The sequence below is a fragment of the Astatotilapia calliptera genome, chromosome 7, assembly GCF_964374335.1.
Source record: "Astatotilapia calliptera chromosome 7, fAstCal68.1, whole genome shotgun sequence".
Taxonomy (NCBI): domain Eukaryota; kingdom Metazoa; phylum Chordata; class Actinopteri; order Cichliformes; family Cichlidae; genus Astatotilapia; species Astatotilapia calliptera.
Genome location: NC_137428.1, coordinates 55,905,621 through 55,928,744, shown reverse-complemented (window position 1 = coordinate 55,928,744; position 23,124 = coordinate 55,905,621). Strand labels below are relative to the sequence as shown.

At 40.9% G+C, this 23,124-nt stretch overlaps 1 protein-coding gene across 4 annotated transcripts in view; it reads left to right on the top strand.

Annotated features, from left to right (window-relative positions):
- Positions 1–1,066: 1,066 nt before the first annotated feature.
- Positions 1,067–23,124, top strand: part of eps8l2 (EPS8 signaling adaptor L2) — a 29,036-nt gene continuing 6,978 nt past the window's right edge. For 2 of the 4 annotated variants that reach the window (XM_080303911.1, XM_026175744.2), the window contains exons 1-15: positions 6,351–6,568; positions 10,643–10,707; positions 12,209–12,370; positions 12,690–12,839; positions 13,703–13,782; positions 13,882–13,991; positions 14,087–14,157; positions 14,271–14,397; positions 15,353–15,441; positions 15,534–15,608; positions 16,348–16,496; positions 17,535–17,703; positions 17,793–17,827; positions 17,929–18,034; positions 18,267–18,389. In XM_080303911.1, the coding sequence (XP_080160037.1) occupies positions 6,475–6,568; positions 10,643–10,707; positions 12,209–12,370; positions 12,690–12,839; positions 13,703–13,782; positions 13,882–13,991; positions 14,087–14,157; positions 14,271–14,397; positions 15,353–15,441; positions 15,534–15,608; positions 16,348–16,496; positions 17,535–17,703; positions 17,793–17,827; positions 17,929–18,034; positions 18,267–18,389 (1,605 nt within the window). In that variant the 5' untranslated portion in view covers positions 6,351–6,474. Of the gene's footprint in view, positions 1,284–6,031; positions 6,083–6,350; positions 6,569–10,642; positions 10,708–12,208; positions 12,371–12,689; positions 12,840–13,702; positions 13,783–13,881; positions 13,992–14,086; positions 14,158–14,270; positions 14,398–15,352; positions 15,442–15,533; positions 15,609–16,347; positions 16,497–17,534; positions 17,704–17,792; positions 17,828–17,928; positions 18,035–18,266; positions 18,390–23,124 lie in introns of those variants that run through there. The other 2 variants (XM_026175745.2, XM_080303912.1) reach the window with 2 other exon arrangements.

Here is a 23,124-nt window from a genome sequence, read left to right as displayed (position 1 = left end):
GCCTGAAGTGACCTGAAAATATCACATATCAAATATGAATTCTGCATGCCAGCTTCTTAGACTTCAGCTGAGCATATCAGATGTCAGATCAGGCACTCAGAGCAGTTTGTCAGTGTTGTTCTTTGAGGCATTTCCGACTCTCCTTTCTTCAAACAGATGAAGTTAATGATCAAACACAGGGACAATGTTTCCAGAGTAACCACTTTCAAAACAATCCACATTTCAGAGTGCCCGTCCTTGAGCAACAAGCACGCACAAACACTGGCTGGATGTCAGCAGCAACGTTTATACAAAGACTTTTGTGCTGTGAATTCTAAGGTGATTCAGGGGGGTCAACAAAAAATAAGGCCTCTCTGAGAACTGCATTATCTTAGTGGTTTTCTTTGCAAGGACAGCACAATATACAAAGAGTGGTCATTCTTACCAGCTGGTGACACTGAAACCTGGGCAGTGTTCCACGCTGTTGCTCCTCTTTCAGTCCCCCCACCGAATTCGACTAGTTTACACCAGTCACTGTGCTGCTGCACAACGACAAACCTGCAGAATTTAAAAGCTTCCACCTGAGAAGAGCTTTATTGGAAAATGCGTTTCAATCAATGCATGTAAAGTTGACGGTTTATTTTGCCCTGTCATTGGTAGAATGTCACCCACGACATCTCATGTGAGATCCCACGTGTCGTTTATATTTTGAAACAATGCTTCCAGCCGTTGCGCAAGGTTCCCCCACGGTAAACCGGAATAAGTAACATTTTTTAAAGAACTGTTTGCACAATTACTCCTTTAACCACTTAAATCCCTTAAAATCAAACTGCGGGAGAATAAGGAAGGACTACCCCCTCCTCCCGTTTGGCGCCGAACGATTACATGATTTGCATTAACTTATATTGTAAAGAATAGTGACTGGCGACATTTTTTTTAGCGAATGACTGGAGTTACACCACCAGCATATTTCAAAACTGTCACCATCCTGACAGATTCTGAGAAAAACACAAGGACCGACCCACCTTCCAAACAAGGTGTCCAAGGAGCTCCGCCCCTCTAAAGTTACCTGCAGAGTCACCTTCTCAACGGCGCAGTTTCTGAGAACCGACTGGAAGCTTCTTGTGCTACAGGTGTGCAGTTTTGGAGTCCAGCGGGTTTACTGAGATTAGAGATAGTGCGAGATTTGCAGCGGAGGGTTTTCTTTTAGTCTTCTAGCTGCAGGTTGGGATGGCTGGCTGATGTTTAAGGCGCTGTTTCATCCACGTTTGTCACCTTTCGCATCCAATCCGGAAATTTTCACAGTAAGTTTCAATGATGGGTAACAGATATGCTAGTCAACTGTTTGTGTCTAAAGCCATTACATTAAATTTACATTAAAACGAATAAATAAATAAGTATTTGCTTCATAAATCGCAAATTGACTACACTGGAGCTTTTCAGTCGTGTCATACGATCTTGTGCGCCAGTAAAAGTTTAACTTTGCCCTTTAAGTTTGTCTTGTCTAAGTTTATATAATAACGCTGCGTGATTAGTTAAACGTATTCATTTATAAACTCCGTGTAACCTTGTGTACACCGATGTGAACCGAATGGATGGGAACCACCAGGCTTCATGGAAGCAGTCAGTTACTGGCATGGAAGAAAGCAGATGGCAGTATAATAAACAAGTAATTGGTTCCTGTGTGGTCAAAAGTCATGTTTGCTGTTGTTTTAGACGTGGTGTGTTGAGGTTTTAAAATATATATATAATAAAAAGTTTCAATTTTTTTGCAGAGAAAACAAATGGTGGTGGTCTGGTAGCATAGACTACATGTTAATGAATGAGCTTATAATATACACGATTTATTTTTTAATATTATATAGTGTAGTCTATAATCTCACATAAAGCCACTGTATCCAGCTGAGATCTATATCACACACACACACACACACACACACACACACACACACACACACACACACACACACACACACACACACACACACACACACACACACTACCTCTAAGCATTTTTAATTAAAATGTGTTATTAGACAAAGACTCGTAGCTAATTTGTTATCACATTTTGTTAAGTTTGTTACTGATGAAGTATAACTGACACTCTTGCAGTGCATCAGGTACTGCATGTGCATTATCAAAAGTAATTTGATTACATGTAGATTTTCCTATGTAATTTCACGCAGTACATTGTAAAGTGTTACATTTAATGGAGTCTGGTCAAATGAAATTTGCTCAATTAGCACACATCCAGTTTATACCAAGCACATTTTCCTCAATGAAGAATTATTTGAATTAACAACACTTTGATTTGATATATTTTAGATGCATTTTGCACAAAGCTATCACTTCATGTTTTTGAGCGTGCATGTATTTGCTTTGCTTGCAACAGAGCAGAAAAGTACACGTCGCTGCCCTAGTTTACATCTGATTTCACCAACCGTTTTAATTGCAGCATTTAACTCGATTGTCAAAGGATCATGGTTTAATTCCAGATTAATGGGTGTAGGAGTAACCTCCTAATATGCTGCACATTAATCACCAAAAGAGAAGTAATAGCTACTAATATGAGAGTCACAGTCTTTATAAAAGTTACTTCCAGCTATCATAACAGTGTGAGCGAGTTACAAAAAAGCAAGGAACTGTTATCACTAATGAGATTGTTTTTCAAGACCATGGGTCAATGTAATGGCACTTATAAGAGATCATTGATGCAGCACTTACTATATAAGGTTTTCTAACTTTGTAGCGTTGATGTTTTTAAAATAAGCACATCTGTTGTAGTCGGACTCATTTGACATCAGTCTTCAAAACAAGTGTTCCTTATACAAGAGGCAGCTAATGAGCATGTGCTGATTATGTCACAGTAATGAGGCTGTGACTCATTTGTGCAGCTTCAGGTGTGTTGTGGGGCGTTTGCAGTGTTGCTTGGAGCTGGAATGCTTTTTATATGTTGTTTCTTTTAGAGCTGTCGTTTAAAGTAACTTAAGGAGCTGCAGTCTCCTGGGGTGTGAGAACCCCGAGAGATTTCATGCGTGTGGATATGCCAGGCTTAGAACAGAGAGTGAAGGCCAGCAGACCTTTACTTTGTCTTTTTAAATTTCTGCCTACTGCAACTGAAATAGCCTCTTGTAGAACGTTTCTGTATTTTATTGTAGCTATTGCCTTTTCTGCAAATCCTGCACTAAAGAAACCTTTGTTTATTTAGTCCAAACCGTATGTGGCGTACTATGAGCAAAGAAATATTGAGGTTTTCATAATTATGCACGTTCCTGGAGAAAATCCACTTTGAAATATGCACGCACATAGATTTGAATTAACCTTCAGTGTTAAACCTTTATGTGAGTTTGTGGGTTTGTATTTGTTAGCATGCTGACAGACAGTTTTCAATCCAAAAACAATTATACCACAAATCTAAAATATGAGACTGTACTATAAGGCAGAGCTTTGCTGAGTCGGGACTCACACTCAGATAACTTTTTGTCAAAGAAAGCAATTCGATATCGGACCTAATTCTCTCAAATATGAAATTTAACCAGCCTGATATTGTTGTTCTTTTTTTTTCTTCTTAAATTAGTAGATTTAAAAGAAAAAACACGAGCATCCTCTGCTTCTTATTAACCCGGCCAAGGGGGTTATGTTTGTGGTTGTATTTGCATGCGTGCGTGCCATTTTGTCTGTAAACATAATAGCCTGAAATGTTTTGAATGAATTTTAATAAAACTTTGTAGAGGTGTAGAGTGGGCTCATGTTAGCAATCCATTATGTTTTGGCTGAGATCCACCAAGGTCTTTGAGGTCAACATAATGATTTGTTGGTTGAAAATTGGCAAAAAGCCTTAGAAACATTTATTCTTATTGTGTTGTCAAAGTAGGGTATGAAGATTTAAAATATAACTTCACATTTAACCTCTGACCTCTGAAGGTCAACAATGATATAAGGAGCTTCTAAGTATCACCTTACACGTCATGTAAAACTACTTGAAATTCTACTGCTTTTGTTTGTATTGTCAACATTTGTTTTATTTTGGCTTTGCTATGTACATTACAGTAACAGGTTATGACTGATTCAATACATAGCAGCTTGAATACATGTACAATGTTCCTGAATTATTAGATTTTTTTTTATTCAATTTTCTTAACTTGCTATTTATTACTAAATTGACTAAGAAATGTACTTAGCCGCAAAAATAATAAGCGTGTTAAAATAAGTTCCAGTGAGGCAAAAAACAAAATTCTGCACTTGGCACTTGTTTTTATTGATGTATATAGAAATGTATGTTTAAAAGAACCAAATTAATAATCAAATGTAAAATGCATTACTATTTCCTTAAAGTTAAATACTGCTCAGTGAGTGATCTGCCTGGGTGGAGGTTTTTGCTCTCAGAGGGCTCCTTGTTTAGTACGTAATTGTTGCTGTCATTCAGTGTAATTTCCTCTGAGTAAAGGGTTGTCATTATTCAGCAATACACACAATAAATGTCAGTAAGCGGAGGTGAGCAGGTGGCCTCTTGCCATCAAGTTCACAGCACTTGACACCCTACCTGTACTGCTTTGGCTTCACCTCCATCCTGAAACCTGGCAACAGGCCAGAACCGTGAACAATAGCACTGACGGAGGATGGCCAGAGTGATAAGGGCGGAAAGAGGAAGTCTATCTTTTGGGCAGGCTTACTAAAGTAAATATAGCCTTTTCTTTTCTTTTATTCCCTTTGCTCATGTGACTCTTTGTTGTGGTAATCTTCAGCGAGGAGGTGGCCCCATCGTGGACATAACCATATTTTAACTTATAATAAGTATGACTGTGGTTGGCTAAACTGCTTTTATGAATTGCCCCCTCTTTGTTTCAAAAGATCTGAAGAGATTATCCGTAAATAAGATTAAGTTTATGATCGGCCAACGAGATAAGCTTTTCAGACCGCACCCGTACACATGTAACTGCTATAGGTTGTAGATAAGTAGCGTAGAGTAGTGCTTGTTAGGACGACATAACAGTTTTGACTTCAGGAAGGAGGTAAGGCATGACACGAGGAAATGTCAGAACAGTTTGTTTAAAAAAGAAAGATACTGGAATGTTTATACCTGTTGTGGGAAGCACGCCCAATGCCTCCGAGTATCTCAGTGTCAGTTTCCCACAGTTTGTGTCGTTGTAGAAAAGTTGAAATTCCTTCTAAACGCTCATCCCTGTTTGAGGATACAAACTGAACTGGCTGCTTAAAGTGATATTTGGAGTCTAAAAGTCACTCCAGCTGAGAATTCAGTGTTGCGTTCAACTCACGGTTATTAGTGGTTCATGCATTGATAAAAAAAATTACTGTAATGGCATTTAGGTTTAATCTATTTATGGTCTGCAATGTAGCTGAAATCCTTATAAGTCCTTGCAAAATCTCTAGTGTGATAACGTGTTCATGCCAGTGACTATAAAAAAAGTCACCTGTACAGTCACTGGTTCAATCACAGTGTTTGTTGTGGCTCACATTATATAACCTTGTTGTGAATGGCTTGATAGACAGGTTAAAGTCTCCAGGCTGAAAGGTGTGTGACAGTTGTTTTCGCTCGTTTTCTGCTCCCACTGATCTCTCAGATTTAGATGCAGTGCTCTGTTACACGCTGCGTCCTTCGGGACTCTGACAATTATCAATGTGGATGTAAAAACCAACCGAGTTAATTAATTGCAGCTATGCAGATATAGTCTTCAACATGTTGGATCTAATTACACAGAGTACGTCAGCCTGCTGCCTGCCATTGTCCCAGATCAGCCCCCAGACTCTTAGCAGTACAGGCCAAACACCTGGCTCTCTACAGTGAAAAAACAGAGTGTGCAGCAGAGTACGCTTTGCATACTGGATCTGCAACCTTGATAATGTAGTTATATAGATTTATGAGCCTTTACCCTTTGGATTATAAATGAGCTCAAAGTGGAGTGCGAGGAATCTCTGCTTGGAAAAATGTCTGAGCTGTTTTTAAGACATGACACATGCTTATTGTAGGGTAAAATATTTTCCCTTCTCCTCCTTCTCTTCTCTCACTCTGTCTGTCATTTTCTTCATTCAGGTAGATGCCTTAAATCATGAATCACCAGGGATCTCCGCTGAAGCAAGCCAAGTGAGTGTCACATTCCTGCTGCTTCCCCTCTGGATGTTTACCTTTCAGTGTGTTAGCTAATGCTGCTGGGTTACTCTCACACAGGCAAGAGAAAATCACTAACCCAGTGTGTGGAAGGTGGTGTGGGTCAGGGACTTTGGGTACAGAGCCGCTCTGTTGAAAATTGTTTGTTTTGCCTGGGTCTCTGGCTCCAGCCTTCCCCTGTGCCCTACACCCCCCCCCCCCTCCCTCTTCCACTCTCCCTCTCTCCCTCTCCCTGATCCATATGCTCAGAATCTCAGGCTAATCTCATCCAGTGCTGGCCAGTCTCCTCTCTGTATATAGCTTGTATTTTTTTCTGTGCATGCAAAAGGGTTTGTGACACTTAACTATCGTGAGGTGCGGGTCAGAAGATGAAGGGCATGCTGCGTAACCCTGTACCCTCTTCTTGTCATTTCAGTGGAGTGGCCAGATCGGACAGCAAGCTCAGCGCCAAGGCCCTCTATGGTAAGTGGCTTCATGGAAGTAGGTTGAGGTGTTGCGCTGTTTGTTCCTGAAAGATCATTTTGTTGTTCGCTTGTTTCCAGAACTTTGTTGCGACATGCCCTTATTTCTGTGGCATGACTCACAGCAGGCTAGCTACAGTTTACAGCTTGTCATTGAAGAGTTTGGACACTCTTACGTGTCGGGGAATTAGATGTTTAGTATTGAGAATTTGCTTACTTTCTTGCAAGAATCTGTTACTGAAAATAGATCCCAAATGCTCTATACTTTTTTTTCACATTGCTTGGTTTACTTAAAAATGAAACTATAGATTTGTGACCAATTTTTAAGGATTTACAGCTTTAGCTGTATTTTCTTAATTAGATACCTTTCCAAACTGTTCCTAGTCAATCTGTGTGGATTAGCCCTGTTACTGACACAAATCACAACAATTTTCCATTTGCTTTGCAAATGACTGTGTCCGGAAACTCACTCTGTGGCATGTTGCCGCAGGTGTAGTCCTCACTGAACTGTATGTATGCCAGTGTGTGTGTATCTGCACTTAGTCACATTCTTTGAATTCAGGGATATGCTTGTTATTTTAGTGTCCCATTTGCATTGTTGGGCTGCATTACCAATCGGTAGTAAGTGCTATTAAACTCAGTAATCCAGTACTGGCATGAAGTGACTTTTTATTTTAGCTGTTGCATGCTTGTCTTAGGGTGTGTGTCACTGAAATTCGCTTACACTGCAGGGTGTGGCAGTTTTTAACGTGTGGTTGGAACAGGGTGAGGTGGCCATGTCTTGCAGGTGAATAAAGGGCACATTGAAAAGTGAAAAGGAAAAGGCGGACTCAGGCCTCCGGTCCTCCCCTCGTTGCCTCAGACATTAGCTCACTGGTTCCTGCCAACACCTCCTTCCACACTGTCAACATAAAGAACTATTTCACAACATAGTAGGCACAGATAGAAACCTACGCCGAGCTACAGCAGAACAACCCACTTTCCTGCATGGCCAAATTTAGAATCGCCTGAAATGGCAGATGACGCTATTGTAGGGATGCAAGATGTTCCCAAAACTTCTGACTGTGCACCTCGTTGTCTGTGTGACATATCGGAGCCGTAAATCATCCAAATATCCACAGGAAACTCCCACTCTAGCAATCTTTGTGAAGTATCCCACCGTACGTGTGATGAGCTTGTGTTGTTTGGCAGATGGTCACCACTACCGTCTCACTGCAGGGTGACAGCCACGTGCCCATCCTTTTTAACCCCAAGAGGCAACAGTGGAAAATACTGAACACCAACCATGACAGTGCTAGATATTTGGTAGGTCAGTGTAGGATGGTTGTTCACACTATGCTGAATAAACACACGTACATTAGTTAAATTATAACAATCTCCCATATGCAAACCACCCTACCATTCACACAGTGCAGTCCAGCAGAAAAACGAATGCAAATGATGCACAGGTCCTCCCACTTGATCTGTTATCAGCAGCAGCAGCAGCTTTGGGGTAAAGCAGAAAGACGCCACTTAGGACTCATCATCTGCGGACTTGAAAATCACCTGGCAGCTATAATAAGTTTCTCGGGAAGTTTTGGGTTGAGGATCACAGGTAAACTTTTTCTTGGGTGGGACTAAATCAACAGGTTCGAATTGATGTTTTCCTGCTCTGTTGCTTTTCTTGAATGTCTGTGTTGTTTTGTAATTCAGTTGAATCTCTGCGATTGATCCACTGCATTTAGTGTCTCTTCTTTTGGTTAGTGGTGTCAGGCTGTGAGAGGTGTTGATGTGGTCCTTGCTAGCAACATATGGTCAAGTCTTTGTTGACGCAGCCGGAAACTTACGTATCTAAAGGGCGGTGGCACAGTTAGAAAGAAATCACAAAGTTTTGCCATCAAGGTGTTGGTGATTGACTAGATATATAATTGTGATGATGCAATTTTTCATTATTAGTCAAACTGATTCAAAATTCTTTGTCTGCTACTCAGATAATCACCAGTTTTGTTGGTTTTGGATTGAATCCCATTAAATATGTTTAATAGTTTCCCAGTATAGGATTGTCCGATTGACCTGGGTCATGTATTGGTTTGATAATCTGCCAGGGAGCCATGTTTGTCACTGGTCATTGACTCTTCAGACCTCTGAGGATTTGCCCATCTGCCTGCTAAGTGGCTGTTATTGTAAGCTGCCGTGGCACTGTGAATTGACTGGCATAAATGTCAGTCATTAATAAGACATGGGGGGAGCTCGTCTTTCAGATCGACACCCGACGCTTGTGTTTCACCTGTGAGGAGCCAAGCAGAGAGGAAATGGCTGGAAGAGGAAAGAGAAATGCTTGCATTGTTTGGGCAGCGGTTGCGCTGGCTCTAAAATTGTCCCCTTTAGAGGTCTTGTTTCATCACAGGCAAACATGTAGGACTCTAAGAAGCATGTTCATTACCACAATGAATTGGAATATCGAATATTAGAATGTCATTTAAAGCATTATTGCACATTTTGGTAAGTGCTAGGCAAACAGAGTGGCTTTGTGTTGCTGTAAAGCACATGAACAGAACTATGTCTGTACGAATAGAAAATCTGCGTGACATAAGCGTGTTGATTTTGTTGGGTAGGGGACTGGGGACACAGAGCGAGTTGATATCTAGCAATGGAGTTGATTGAGCCATGCTCTCATTTAACCGTAATTGTTACCTGCAGACTATTCAACTGGTAAATGGGTCAATGAGCACACTGGCACACTCATTTGTAATCAGCCTGTTCAAAAAGAAAGCCTTGAGCCAACAGCACACGCAGTGCATGCAGCACATGCAGAACATGCATCACGCTAACACAATGGTGACATGAGTTTCAGTGTTTTTGTGCATCGGACATTTGATATGGATGGCTGCATGTTGAACCTAGGCTTTGAAAAGGTTAAATGTTTTTTGGTTTTGTTTTGTTTTTTTTTAAGCTGCTGTGATTTATGTTTTTATCATTACATTTTTCTCAAAACGTGTAACGCACCCTAATCTGCAGCTCTCATCGTGTTTATTGAGCTTTACTGAGCTTATTGTCTCAAATAGTTTTTGCTTGGAACTTATTTTTATGTATGAAAAATTTTTTGTGACAAATGGGCCAGATGTGTAGATGAAACCTAGAGCTTCCTAATCTGTAATCTGTAATTCTACAGTGTCTGCACTGTAGAATTTGACTGTTTTGTGAATAAGGAAGCATTAATGGTGGGTTTAGATTTAGTTTCAAGTATTTGTAAAGGCTTATCAAGCGTGTCTTAAAACAAGCCTGAACGTGACCTTTTTCCTTACTGTATTGAATGCAGTTGTTCCTATTGCAGCAGTGTGCAAAAGTCTTAGGCTATTAAGTTATAATTTGCTGTTATTTCTTTAAGTTTAAGCCTTCAGGAATAGTTCTCCAGTTGTAGCGGTAATCGTTTCAGCCGTCTCACTACTACAGAACTTTAAGGTGTGGAAACTGTACTTCAGTCTGATTTTTACAGCTTTTAACCAGCTGAAAGGTAAAGATGAGGAAGTGTGACGCTGTCACTGATCTTTGACCCTCCAGTAAATCTGTGCCTCTGAACGGTGCGCTGGATCTGACGAAGATATAATCCCAGCTCGGCCAAAATATTTTAATATGGAGCACAGTGAATTAATACTCAAGTATCCTCTGATTTCACACTTAATTATGAATTTCTCACATAGCTCTGATCTCGTGTTACTTGCCCTCAGGCAGCGAGCAGCTGCAGATCTATTCCTTTACCTTAAAATATAGTCGAAAATCATAAGGATGAAAACTTTATTTTAGAAAGCGTGCAATATATCTGAACAGTGTAGTTAACATTGGGATTAGCAGTTGACCTCATGGAAAAAGTAAAAGGAGCATACATTACGATTCTTTGTCACTTCCTTATTGCTCTCCTGCTGTTCTCAGCTTTAATGCGTCCTTTCAGCTGTTCACTCCGCTAAAAGGTTCGACCTGTGGAGTTGAGGTCAATGTTGTTTATATAGGTGTACATATATACAGCAGGATCGCAAGCAGCACCGAGGAGGTTTTTACTTTCTGAAATGTAAATTTATTTTTTTGTTCTTATCAACAGAGCAGAGGAAAAAATACTCCAACTCCAATTTTATCATGCAGGAGACGTCGCAGTATCACGTTGAGGTAAAATGATCATTATTTCATTGATTTTCATATCTCATTGTATTTCAAAATTAAAGCAAAGAAGCGTAGACTCACACAGTGTGTGTTCATTCATTTATTCAGTGTTACACTTATTTTAACACACTTTAACTTCTTATTTCGCTCATAAGGATTTTAGAGGTCATTAATGTAAAATGAATTTAAGTGTTTATGAAACCGCGGTATTCTTATGCACAGTGTTTTTTGTCATTGCTCTGCCTTTATAGCATTTTTTAAAACTTTTTTAGACTACGGTATAATGTAGTAGTATGTTACTGGAGATGTCTGTGTTTACATTTCATGCAACGAAGATGTAATAGTCAGTGTCCTGATCATTCAGGGCGTTACTGTGACATTTATCTGTAAATTTTTTTTACATTATCTCATATAATGCTGTTAGCTTATGGGTTTAAAATGCTTGTCACGTAACCTCATTTGCAAAGCAAGATAACGACACTATGAAGGTTATGGCATATTGTTCTTTTGCCCAGAGATAAAAGCTGACACACAGGTTCATCTTCTGATTACATTTCACTTACTGGAACTTTGTTATAATAAAACAGTCGGGCCTTTGATTGCAGCAGTAATGAGCTAATGTTGGAACGACTGAGTCCGAGACGTGCTTTGGGTCAGGCATGTTTCTGAACTATGTCCTGTGTCCACATTAATAGGATATCTTCTAAATGCCTCCCTCATTATCACGCATGGGTGAGTAATGATACACAAGATAACAATCCTGGTGCCAGCAGCCACTTAGTGGCAGTAGTTCAGTTTTGATCAGATAAACAGAAACTCACCCAGCTACACAAAAGTCAGTTAAATGAAGCATTTATATAGCAAGAGAGTACAGTTAAAGGAATGAGGGAACATTTTTATTTGTTTTCTTGCTGAGAGTTAGATAAGTAGATTGATTGTGGCTCTGTGTTCTCTATGGAGTCACCGCAGGTTAGCTTAAAGACTGAAGACAGGGAGGTGGCTCCCCTGGTTAACTAATTAACAAGTTATGCTATACTTAATCATAAAAAAGTGTAAAAAAATAAACACTGTGGTGCCAGACTGTTTCTTGGCTGCCCCCCGCACTTCCAGGAGTTTTGTCATTGTGTGTCATTGTGTCATCGGTCAACAGTGAACAGCCTGCTACTCCCAGCCAAGAAACGCATACTTGGCACATGCTTCTTTTTTTGATGAGAGATTAAAAATAACATATAATGTGTTAATTAGGAAACTTTTGAGCTGCTTCGAGACAGAATTTTCTATTTGTTTCTTTCTATTTCAGTCCTAAAGCTGTAATCTGATATAGGGTCTAAGCATAAAGTAAGCATATCCCAAATGTCACAAGCTTCCTTCCTTATATTTGAAAATTAGATCAAGTATATTGCAAATTATGACTAACCACTTTCTTGAGCACAGCTTCAAGTGCAGGTGCTGTTTTTAGTTGACTTCCACTAACACACTAAGTCACCAACAACTGTTTTCTCTGCAGCATCTTTCCACATTTGTTATGGACAAGACAGAGTCCATCGCCACAGTGGATGATGCAATCAAGAAACTGATTCTTCTGGACTCAAAAGACAAAATCTGGACCCAGGAGATGCTCCTCCAGGTCACAGACAAGTCAGTCAGACTTTTGGATTGTGATACGCAGGTACAGCTCCAAGCATCTGTTTACACCTCAGAACATTATTTCAACATGAAATACCGACATTTCTGTGTTCCAATAATGACAGGCAAGGGAGATGAACAACATTAATAATCTTGTTGCATTGTGTTAGTCCTGAACACAGTCAGACTTGCTGTATATACTTTGTTTTCCGTTGCAATGCTACAATAGAGTCCTGTAATTATGCCTTTTCTCTCGTACAAGTCATTTAGAAGGCTATGTGTCTGATTATTTTGTACTCAGTTGGTGTCTCGCTCTTTCCCTATTTCCACCTCTTTCTTATCTTTTTGTTGTTCTGCTACAGGAAGAGTTGGAGAACTTCCCTCTTCCAACCATCCACATGTGTCAGACGGTGCTGAATCAGACCCGTTACCCCTCCGTGGTGCTGCTCGTGTGTCAGGACAAGGACCAGTACAAACCCGACATCCACTTTTTCCACTGCGACGAAGTGGACGTGAGTTTTTGTTTGAATACGCCACATTATTACATTGTCTTTGCATGATGGATGGCTTTGTGTTTTATATCATTAAGAAAACCTAGCTGCTGATACCAGAGCACTACAGGTCAGATTTCAGCACTATTGTCTTTGCAGCCTGTATATTTGTATGGAGGAAGCTGAAACTCTGTTAACTCACTGTAATAACATTATGTCTGTGTAGTTCAGAATCACCACTAGTCAGTGTTGTTTCCTGGCTCCGAATGAGGCTTTGGGGATTGATTTTGAATATAAGGGCCAATGTTCCATGTTGGAGTAAAGGCAGTATTTCTGTGTTACCTTATTTGATTAACTTCCTGTTATTTCAGGCCATTTAAGGGGGGAAAATGACTTCTTTGTTGGTTTAAATGTCAAAAATGGGTTTATTAGAATGCTGGATCTTTTAGCCCTGGCTAAGACTAGACAAGAAAGCGCTGGGTCATAAAGATTTACTAGAGTGACCTTTGCTTTATCACATGAGGATTGTGTTTGAGAAAAAACAGAAATCACCATAACCAACAACACAAACCAGATATAGTGTTGTTAAAAATGTCTAGAGCCAGCAGCTTTCACGTCTTTACATCTGGATATATTTCAGATTTGAGAATTAAAGTTTGCAGGTGTTAACATGCTTTAGAGAGGTGAATTCAGTGTACTGTAAAACTTTAAACCACGTGAGTTGGTCAAATAAGTTTATATTTGTCTTGTTGTTTAACCTTTTTCACACTCTCACTGAAATAACTGTTTTTTTCTCTTTTTTTTGGTATGGCTCAGAGTGAACCTACTAAATGGGAATATTTTAATATTAATGTTAACTTGTGTCTCTCCCTCACTTTCTTCAGGCTGAGATGGTTCATGCAGACATTGACAGTGCCATTGGAGACGTCAAGCACGGGAAGAATATGAGGCCTCAGACTCTGAAGTGAGATTAGTGCTAATATATGTAAACTCATGCAGTCAAAGACACATTTGAGAAGGTAACTAGCCGCGAGCTAACTTGTCATCATGTCTTCCCGTTAAGGGTGAACCAGGAAAAAATGAAGCGTCACAGAGAGACTATCCTCCCCCCGTCGGCCCCTAAGGGCCCACCACCTGCCGCAAGGGGACGAGTGGCAGCCGTGGACACACAGGGTGAGATTTGACACGCATCCACGGCTCGCTTTTTATTCTAAATGTTTTGTTCAGTGGTCAATTTGATTCATTTTTGTCTCTTTTTGTCTTTGTAGACAGACGAGCTTTCAGGCAAAGTGACTCAGAGTCACATGAAAAGCTGGCCCAGCGCATTGAGAAGGATGTGGTGAGTGCCTTTCTTTATCCACAGGGACACCTGCTAATATGCTACGCTGCTCCTTTCACGTCTCATGTAGCTACATTCTTCAAAGCCTAAACCTGAGCATTTGTCCCCCTCAGCAAATCCTTAACTGTGCCCTGGATGACATTGAGATCTTTGTGGCACGGCTGCAGAAGGCAGCAGAGGCCTTTGCTCAGCTCAACCAGCGCAACAAGAGTAAGAAGAATAAGAAGAAAGGACCAGCAGGTCTGTCTCCCTTTCTTCTCATCTGGTGGCACAAACACAGTGACAATATGTTCATATTGCTCACGTCGCCATGTTTGTGTCTCTTTGTGTTCTGTGGCCAAGGACTCTCATCCACTGATGTATGTGTTGTAGTAGTGGCCACTTTGGGCTTCTTTTAAGTAATACGATTCTCATTATGCAACTCTTATAACTGGAGTAATATTATTGCATTCTTCCACTTTAAAATGACGGCAAACCAAAACAAACCGATATTCTGTTTGATCTCTCTTGGAGGCGGTGGTGTGTGACGTCAAAGCAGTCGCCTCCTGTGATTGTTGCACAAAGCAATAATATTACTGTAAATGTTGCTGAGTAATGTTTTACTGCCCAACGCTGGCGCTGATGTGATGTTTTATGTCAACACGCGTGTGCAGTTATGCGTAACGTGCATATTACATGCGACACTGTCCTTGTGTGGGGTCAGGAGACAAACGCACATGTGTGAGTTTATCCACATCGTCTGGTAATAACGATGTGTGGTCAAGTGTGCTGGAAGTGACGAATTCTCCGTTTTGAGAATTTGTTTCTCAACTTTGTGGTCAGTGTCTTATCTACTGTCACTTAATCTGGGTAAGAATTATCAGTCAAATGTCATTCTGAACCTCTCATAACTGTGAGCTATTGAGCTCAGGTTGAGAAACACTGCTGCACCACGTTCTCTCGTACTCTCTGGCCAAAGGTGACCTGTATCTATAAAGCTGATTGAGGCTATCTGCTAACTACCATTTCTGTGTCATTGTCTTTTATTTCACTGGAAACAAAAGCCATAAGCTTCTGACTAGATGAGCATTCAGGTTTTTATGACTTTGACCTCTGGCCAGAAAGTGAAAACTGTGTCCCATCTGTATTGTGTCTGTGTGGCCGGCGGGTAACTCTGGAGTCTGTGTGTGGTCATTGTTGCATTGGTTGTTTGCAGAGGGCGTGCTGACCCTGCGAGCCAAGCCCCCCTCTGAAGCAGAGTTCATTGATAGCCTGCAGAAACTGAAACTGGCCTTCAACCTCTTGGTGAGATATCAAAGCACCTAGCCTCCCTCATTCATCAGCTGTTGTCTCTTCAACGCCTCATTGCTGTGTGTCTGTCACTGCGCTCCCTGCAGGCCAAACTGAAGAAACACATACAGAACCCAAGTGCATCTGAGCTGGTTCACTTCCTCTTTGGCCCTCTGGAGCTGGTAAGAGTTTTTCTGATCTCACATAAGTGGATTATCCCAAAAGTCAACAATATACTCTATGCATGCATGTTACTGTTAGTTTTGTCATTTGATGCCTTAGCATTGACTGAGCTCAGCCCACAGGCATATCTGATGGGAACGCATTAGGCCTCTTTCAGTTCACAGATGAGAGCAGTTCAGCATTTTTGCCATCAGGCATTTTAGCTTTGTAACACACCCACTAAACTCTCACCAGACTGGAGCAACGTGGTTTTCAGCTATACTACAGGTGCAGCTGCACTTACATAATGTTGGTTTTCTAAACCACAGTCTTCTGCCACACCTTCGATACTGCTGGATGGAAGCGCAAAACCAGACTCTGTTTATATGGCGCAGTAATCTTTGAACACATTGGTTTTATGCAGCTGAGAAAAAGAAAACGCCTCATACAGTACGCCTCCTTGACCACTAGTTGTCCTCCAAGGACGGTGTCAAAATACGGAAACTCAAAATATTCCGAGCAGTTTATTATTTCGGACATTTTAAAAAGATTTTTTTCCTCTTTAAATACTTTTACTTGTGCAGTAAAGTGAAAATGGTAAACGTTTACATGCTGAATTCAACACTCAAATACCAAGTTTGCATAACTGTTTAAAAAAAATGTAAAAAGAGCTCTAAGTGATACCTTTACAGGTAATACACCGTAATGCTTCTGTATGGTGAATGCTATGCCAGCTGTAAACACTTGGTGCATCTACAGGTGCTGCAGAGCTGTGGAGGTCCTGACCTGCCGCGCTCAGTCATGTCTCCTCACCTGTGTAAAGATGCTGTTGACTTCCTGCGGGGACACCTCACACCAAAAGAAATGACCATCTTTGAACTGCTTGGGGAAGGTTGGACCAGACCCAGGTATATTTGCGGTGTTGTCATGGATACAAACACTCTGGTTATGATTCAGTGCTTGTGACATGGATCTCTTTTGTCGCAATCTTGCCCTGCGGGGGGTCGGGGTGACCATGTGGTCCTGCGTAAAATGCTGAACTACGTTTTACAGTTGCAATTAAAGAAGCGACAAAGCTAAACAGGGCTGCAAAGTGTTGTTTTAGGATGTTTTACTCTAGCAGCGATGTTTAATTTGATATACCGGTATGACAATTAAAAGTTGAACTAATCTACAGAGACTGAAACTAAATGAAGCCAAAGCTGGCTTATGTCATGCATGCATGTGTTATTGTGTCCTAATTCTAAATCTAAATATAGTAAATGTAATCCTAAATTATCTGTCCCAGTGTCAAATGTGTTTCATGGCACAAGCATGACATACAGTAACAGGTGCAGGTACTTACATATTTGCCTCAATTGCAGAAGCATGCAGAACTGCAAGGAATTTGTACTTGTTTGTTTGTAAAATAGTTAAGAGGTTCATGTACGATAGACCTAATGTCTAATCATTACAAGACGTCATAGTAAGCTAGTTAAAATTATGTGAGTAATGCTGTCAGTTTTCATATTTACAGTCAGCTTTTTCAATAGAACATCAAAAAAACATATATGTTTAAAATTAAGAATAAATATATTTATAATATATTTATAAATCTACAGTGTTACGGTTACCTTCAACATACTGTAAGCATTTTCAGATGAAAATCTGCATTTTCTTCTAATGATATATCCCCTGTCTTAATTAGCATTTGTAGGACGCAAAACACCTTGAAAATTTAAAAAAAAAATTTGAGCAAATTATGATCATTTTTCATTGTGCAGTGAGATCTGATTTCATAGATTTGGATGGATGAAGAAGTTTAGCACCCCCTGAACATTATGGCAGTTTCCCCATGAACAGCAATGACCAGTTCAGCATCTGCACTGGTACTGCTAGCTCTGTCTCCACAGTAGAGTAGCTCAAGTGCAATTTTTTTGACCATCCCTTCACTCGTCTTCCTGCAGAGCCGAGTGGCCGAGGGATCAGTGCGCTCCTCCTTATTACCCGAGGTTTCGAAACGGCTGGGAGCCGCCGGCGGATCTTTTCTTGACATCCCCGTGGGAAACGGAAGGACCCTCTGCCCCCCTAGCTTCCCCCTCAAGCCCAACTTACAGTAAACACAAACCTGAGGATGTAAGGCTTTTATTAAATGTTCCCTACCTGTGGAAAAAATAAATGCCGGTATCTGTAAATTTGTTTATTTATTTTTGGTTCTTTTTCAGTATTACAGGCCTCATCCCTCAAGCCCCTTAAATGGGTAAGTAATGAGGTCCTCCACATAATTTTTATTTATTTTTTGGTGTTTTTCCACATGCGATATCACAAAATATAAAACTTTGACACCATGTGTCTCCACAGGTCCTACAATGGGATCCCTCAGGCCCCCAAATATGCCAAAATTCGCTACAGCTTTGTCGCGCGGAATGCCAACGAGCTGTCAGTGCTGCAGGATGAAGTCCTCGAGGTTGTAATGACATATTCTTTTGTCCTTCATTTGACGTTTGTAATTTCAACCAATTTGATAGTTTTACTCATTAACTTGGACATTTTATCTGCTGAATGGGAGTGTGTTACCTGTAAACCCATCATATGGTGCTAAAACACAAATGGTAGCAAACCAATTTCAGCTGTGCACAGGTCAAGCGTCTGTCACCATTTGCAGTACAGTGGAGTAATGCGTGAACTGTCTTTTGCAGGTGTTAGAGGATGAAAAACAGTGGTGGAAACTACGGAACCGCAGCGGGCAAGCCGGCTATGTCCCATATAACATCCTGGATGTTGTGACAATAGAAGAGCCAGAGGTCCCCTACTCCTACCAGGTGACCAACACCCGCCCGTCTGCATTTTTAAAACTCTTTTTTGGTTCTATTTGAAAACGAATAAAACACACACTTTTGACTGTTTAGACTTTATTGTTTACCCAAAGTTTAAGATCCTTCCTAGTCATGACACCACAGTTCTGAAGTCCATCTGACTGCTATAAAGCATTCACGATAACAGATTAGATTAGATTGATAGTAATTTGTGAAAAACATAGCTGTTACCAATGGCATCTCATGTCATGAAACAAAAGTGACTTGTTAGTTCATCGTGCCCAAGAGCCGATGAGCTCATGCAATGGCAACGATGAGGCATGAATCCGTCCCGCCACAATTCGCGAGAATTGCTATTCCTGCTAGAGTATTACTCAGAATGCAGTGAAACACAGTGATCACCTGATGGGTCTTTAACCAAACTGTACTCAAGTTCAAGGTCACAGGGGTTGTTTCTATTTTCATAAGAATCTCTGCTATTCCTAAAACGCTGGTCAGGTTTTAGTAATTAATTTGTCCTGGATGTGACTCTATTGACTTCTCAGTGAATTTTAATTAGTTTGTTGTAACAAAACTTGTAACTTTCTTTCTGTACTTCATGCATTACTTACGATTTACCTGTGATTTGTGAAGTATCATGAGCTGGATGGGCTACATCTGGGTTTTATTTTATCCTTTAAATCCCATGCATCTTAGCTGTTTAGATGTTATTTTGTTTGATATTCTTCTGTGTCTAAACTAGTGTGTAATTTAATATAGCCACACTGAGTGACTTCTCACATGCCTCAGCAGCCTGTTTCTCAGCTCTGCTTGCAGCATGAGGGTTTCTGACTGAGCTCTCAGCAGTCAGGCTGCATTTTGGTCAGTGCCAGACTTTGCCAAGGAAAAACAATGTGTGTAATAAAATAAGATCATATAAGTGCTTCTGCTGCATGGAATTTGATCTTTTCTTTTCCTTTCTTTTCCGTTCTCAACCCTTGGTTAAGATACCTAAAAAAATGGTCCATTGTTTTGTTTCCATTTTTTGCTTTGGAAAAAGAAAGGAAGGAAAATGTTTTCATGTGTCTGTAAAAAGAATGTGTTTTTTAGTGGGTTTTTTTTTTAGTAACAATAATAAAAGAATTCAGTGCAGCCACAGGACAAATAATACTTTTCATTTTTTTCTTCACCTTTGTTTACACTGTACAGAGCCATGTCACTTTAGCTGTAATCTTATCTTCACTTCATAGACCAGAGGAGGCAAAAGTACAGACTTTTTGTACTTAAGTAGAAGAACAGATACTTGTGTTAAAAATATTCTGGTAAAAGTTGAAGTACTAAATCAACTTCTTTATTCAAGTTAAAGTAAAAAATACAGGCTCTGAAATGTACTCAGAGTAAGAAAGTAAAAAGTAGATCCTTGAAGGACAGTTCTACCAAAATTCTTCTCTATCTGTTTTTATGCAAAGTATACTAGATAGATAGATAGATAGATAGATAGATAGATAGATAGATAGATAGATAGATAGATAGATAGATAGATAGATAGTAGGGGTGCAACGATACACAAAATTCACGGTTCGGTTCGGTTCGATACTTTGGTGTCACGGTTTGATATTTTTTCGATACAAAAAAAATGTTCATGCTTTTTTAATTTGTCATTTATTAAACTTATAGATATATATTTTAACTCAAAAGTACAGTTTTTAAATTTAATGTTGCTGAAACAAAAGTAATTAAAAAAATAAATATATCTCAGGGCTCTCAAAATTTCAAAATCCCTGGTAGCCCTTCGGGCAGGGACTCTTCAGTTTTTGGTAGCCCAAAATAAATTTAAGTAGCCCGAATAAAAAAGAGAGAAATTTTTTGATTGATGTTTTGTTTCCTTTACAATATTATACATTAAAGTATAATATTGTAAAGGAAACAAAACATTAATCAAAAAAATTGTTGAAAAACAAATTACAACATTGTATAAAACTTACAATCATCAACTCAAATACTTGGTTCTAATTGAACAGAAATTTCTATGAACTTGTAAGAACTGTGTAGGACATGAATCAGTCTGTGTCAGATCCTGAATTTGAAATTTCCACTGAAGTCACGGGTAAGAGACAAGTGGAACCAAGATCGAGGCCATTTGCTTTTTGAAGTTTGCAAAGACTGCTAAATTTTGCCAGTGGTAGTTCACTCTTTGCAACATAGTACGCTGTTCTAAACAGATTTTTCAGGTTTATTTTTAGTATGTTATTTGCAATTGGTGTTTGTTCTGGGAAAGATATTGCAGACTGAGCAATAATGCATTTCTTGCATTTCTCATGGGTTCTAATGGGGGCCTTTCTTAAAATGACTGGTCCCAGTAACAAAGGCGCTTGTCGACTCAGAAATCGAGAGAAAACCAACAACACACCCGGCAGAACATCATGTTATTTACACGGGTGCACACAAGTGGTCCGCATGTGCGCATTCGCTGTCAAAATAAAAGATGCGCACCAGATAAGAAGTTGCAACGCGCGTTTGCGTCCATATAAAAGCACTGTTTTGGGGGCTAGAGTGGGATTTTCACGGCACATTCCGCACCACATCTCTGTGCGTTCATCATTTGTTTGAAGCCAGCTCACCTCCTGCAACCACTTTTCCGAGAATACATGCTTCTTTTGTGGTTCGGACTCCTTCTGACATTTGTTTGGAGGTGGAGGAACACCAAAGTAATTGCTTAAAGGAGCTTGCTTCTTCGACATCTTTAAGAGTTCTAAACAAATGTCTGTCCTCCTCCAGAAAATCTTATGTATGCAAACACGCGTTGCAACTTCATATCTTGTGCGCGTTTTTTGTTTTTTGTTTTTTTTTTTTGACAGCGAATGCGCACCTGCGGACCACTTATGTGCAGCCCCGGTTATATAGCTCGTCATATTGCAGCCACAGAAATTCTTTTGTCCATGAAACCATAAAGCTGCACTTTCTTTTTGCCTTATAGACTGATTTGTCATAACTTTTCCATTTTGTGGTAAGCTTTTCTTTGGCTGTCACTTCTTCACCCTGACCTGTCTTATTTGGCTCAGCAGAACTGAAATATATATCCTGCTGCTTTTACACACACACACAACGGTCAGCGATTCTCTGCGCGATCAACCTCTCACATGTTTAAGCTGCGGGAGATTTCACTTGTCATGTTTGCATAGTAAGCTAACGATTGATAAGACGATGTCAGAGGAATTGGTGCGCAAATTATCATCACTCACCAATCAGTGCTGTCGCTCTCTATACACAGTTTGCGTGATTGCAAAGTGAAAGCAAAAAACAAGCGCAAATTCAAACGCGATTTCAATATGTCACATATTGACAGTGGCTCATCGATGCCAATGACATAATTACCCAGCTACATTTCCGAAAGAATGCAAAAGCATTGACATATATTTTTCCTTCCTACAATAGCCCGACGGGCAGGGCAGATAGATTTTGGTAGCCTGACTGGAAAAATCGCTAACCCCGGGACGTCTGGCTAGCGATTTTGCGAGCCCTGTATCTGATTGAGGAATCACTCATCTTTGGAAAAGAGCGTTTATTACAGAGAAATGGCTCTTTCCAAAATAAAAGCTATACTATACGCTTCTTCTGGGCTATATTCTCAGCAGCATATTGTAGCGGGTCAGGGCTGTTCAGGGTTCTGTTTGTACAGTTATGTTTTGTTTATGTTGCCATAGTGACGGGTGACGCCCTCTCGCTGCGACGGTGTGTCCTTCCGGGGTCAGAGGGCGCCCTGTGTGTTGTTGCTGTGCGGTTGCCGCGCTGAGCAGTTAGCTAGCGGCAGTGTTCTTCTGCAGATGTCAATAAACGGCTGTGCTCCCTGGCTAGCTCACGGGAAGCAAGACCAAACGACACCTCTGTCTCCTCCTTGTCTGAGCTCGCCACATTGGTGTCAGAAGTGGGATGATGGTGGCACCCCATGTTCTGACCCGAGTGACTTTTCCCTCGCCGGTCGTGACCGGCCGGTGAGCCAAAAGAAGGCACCTGGACATTTGCAGGACTTTATGTGGGGTAATGGGGTCGTCGGGGACGACTGACCCCTTAGGTGGGGGCTATGTAGCGGGTCAGGGCTGTTCGGGGTTCTGTTTGTACAGTTATGTTTTGTTTATGTTGCCATAGTGACGGGTGACGCCCTCTCGCTGCGACGGTGTGTCCTTCCGGGGTCAGAGGGCGCCCTGTGTGTTGTTGTTGTTGCTGCTGTGCGGTTGCCGCGCTGAGCAGTTAGCTAGCGGCAGTGTTCTTCTGCAGATGTCAATAAACGGCTGTGCTCCCTGGCTAGCTCACGGGAAGCAAGACCAAACGACACCTCTGTCTCCTCATTGTCTGAGCTCGCCACATTGGTGTCAGAAGTGGGATGATGGTGGCACCCCATGTTCTGACCCGAGTGACTTTTCCCCCGCCGGTCGTGACCGGCCGGTGAGCCAAAAGAAGGCACCTGGACATTTGCAGGACTTTGTGTGGGGTAATGGGGTCGTCGGGGACGACTGACCCCTTAGGTGGGGGCTATGTAGCGGGTCAGGGCTGTTCGGGGTTCTGTTTGTACAGTTATGTTTTGTTTATGTTGCCATAGTGACGGGTGACGCCCTCTCGCTGCGACGGTGTGTCCTTCCGGGGTCAGAGGGCGCCCTGTGTGTTGTTGTTGTTGCTGCTGTGCGGTTGCCGCGCTGAGCAGTTAGCTAGCGGCAGTGTTCTTCTGCAGATGTCAATAAACGGCTGTGCTCCCTGGCTAGCTCAC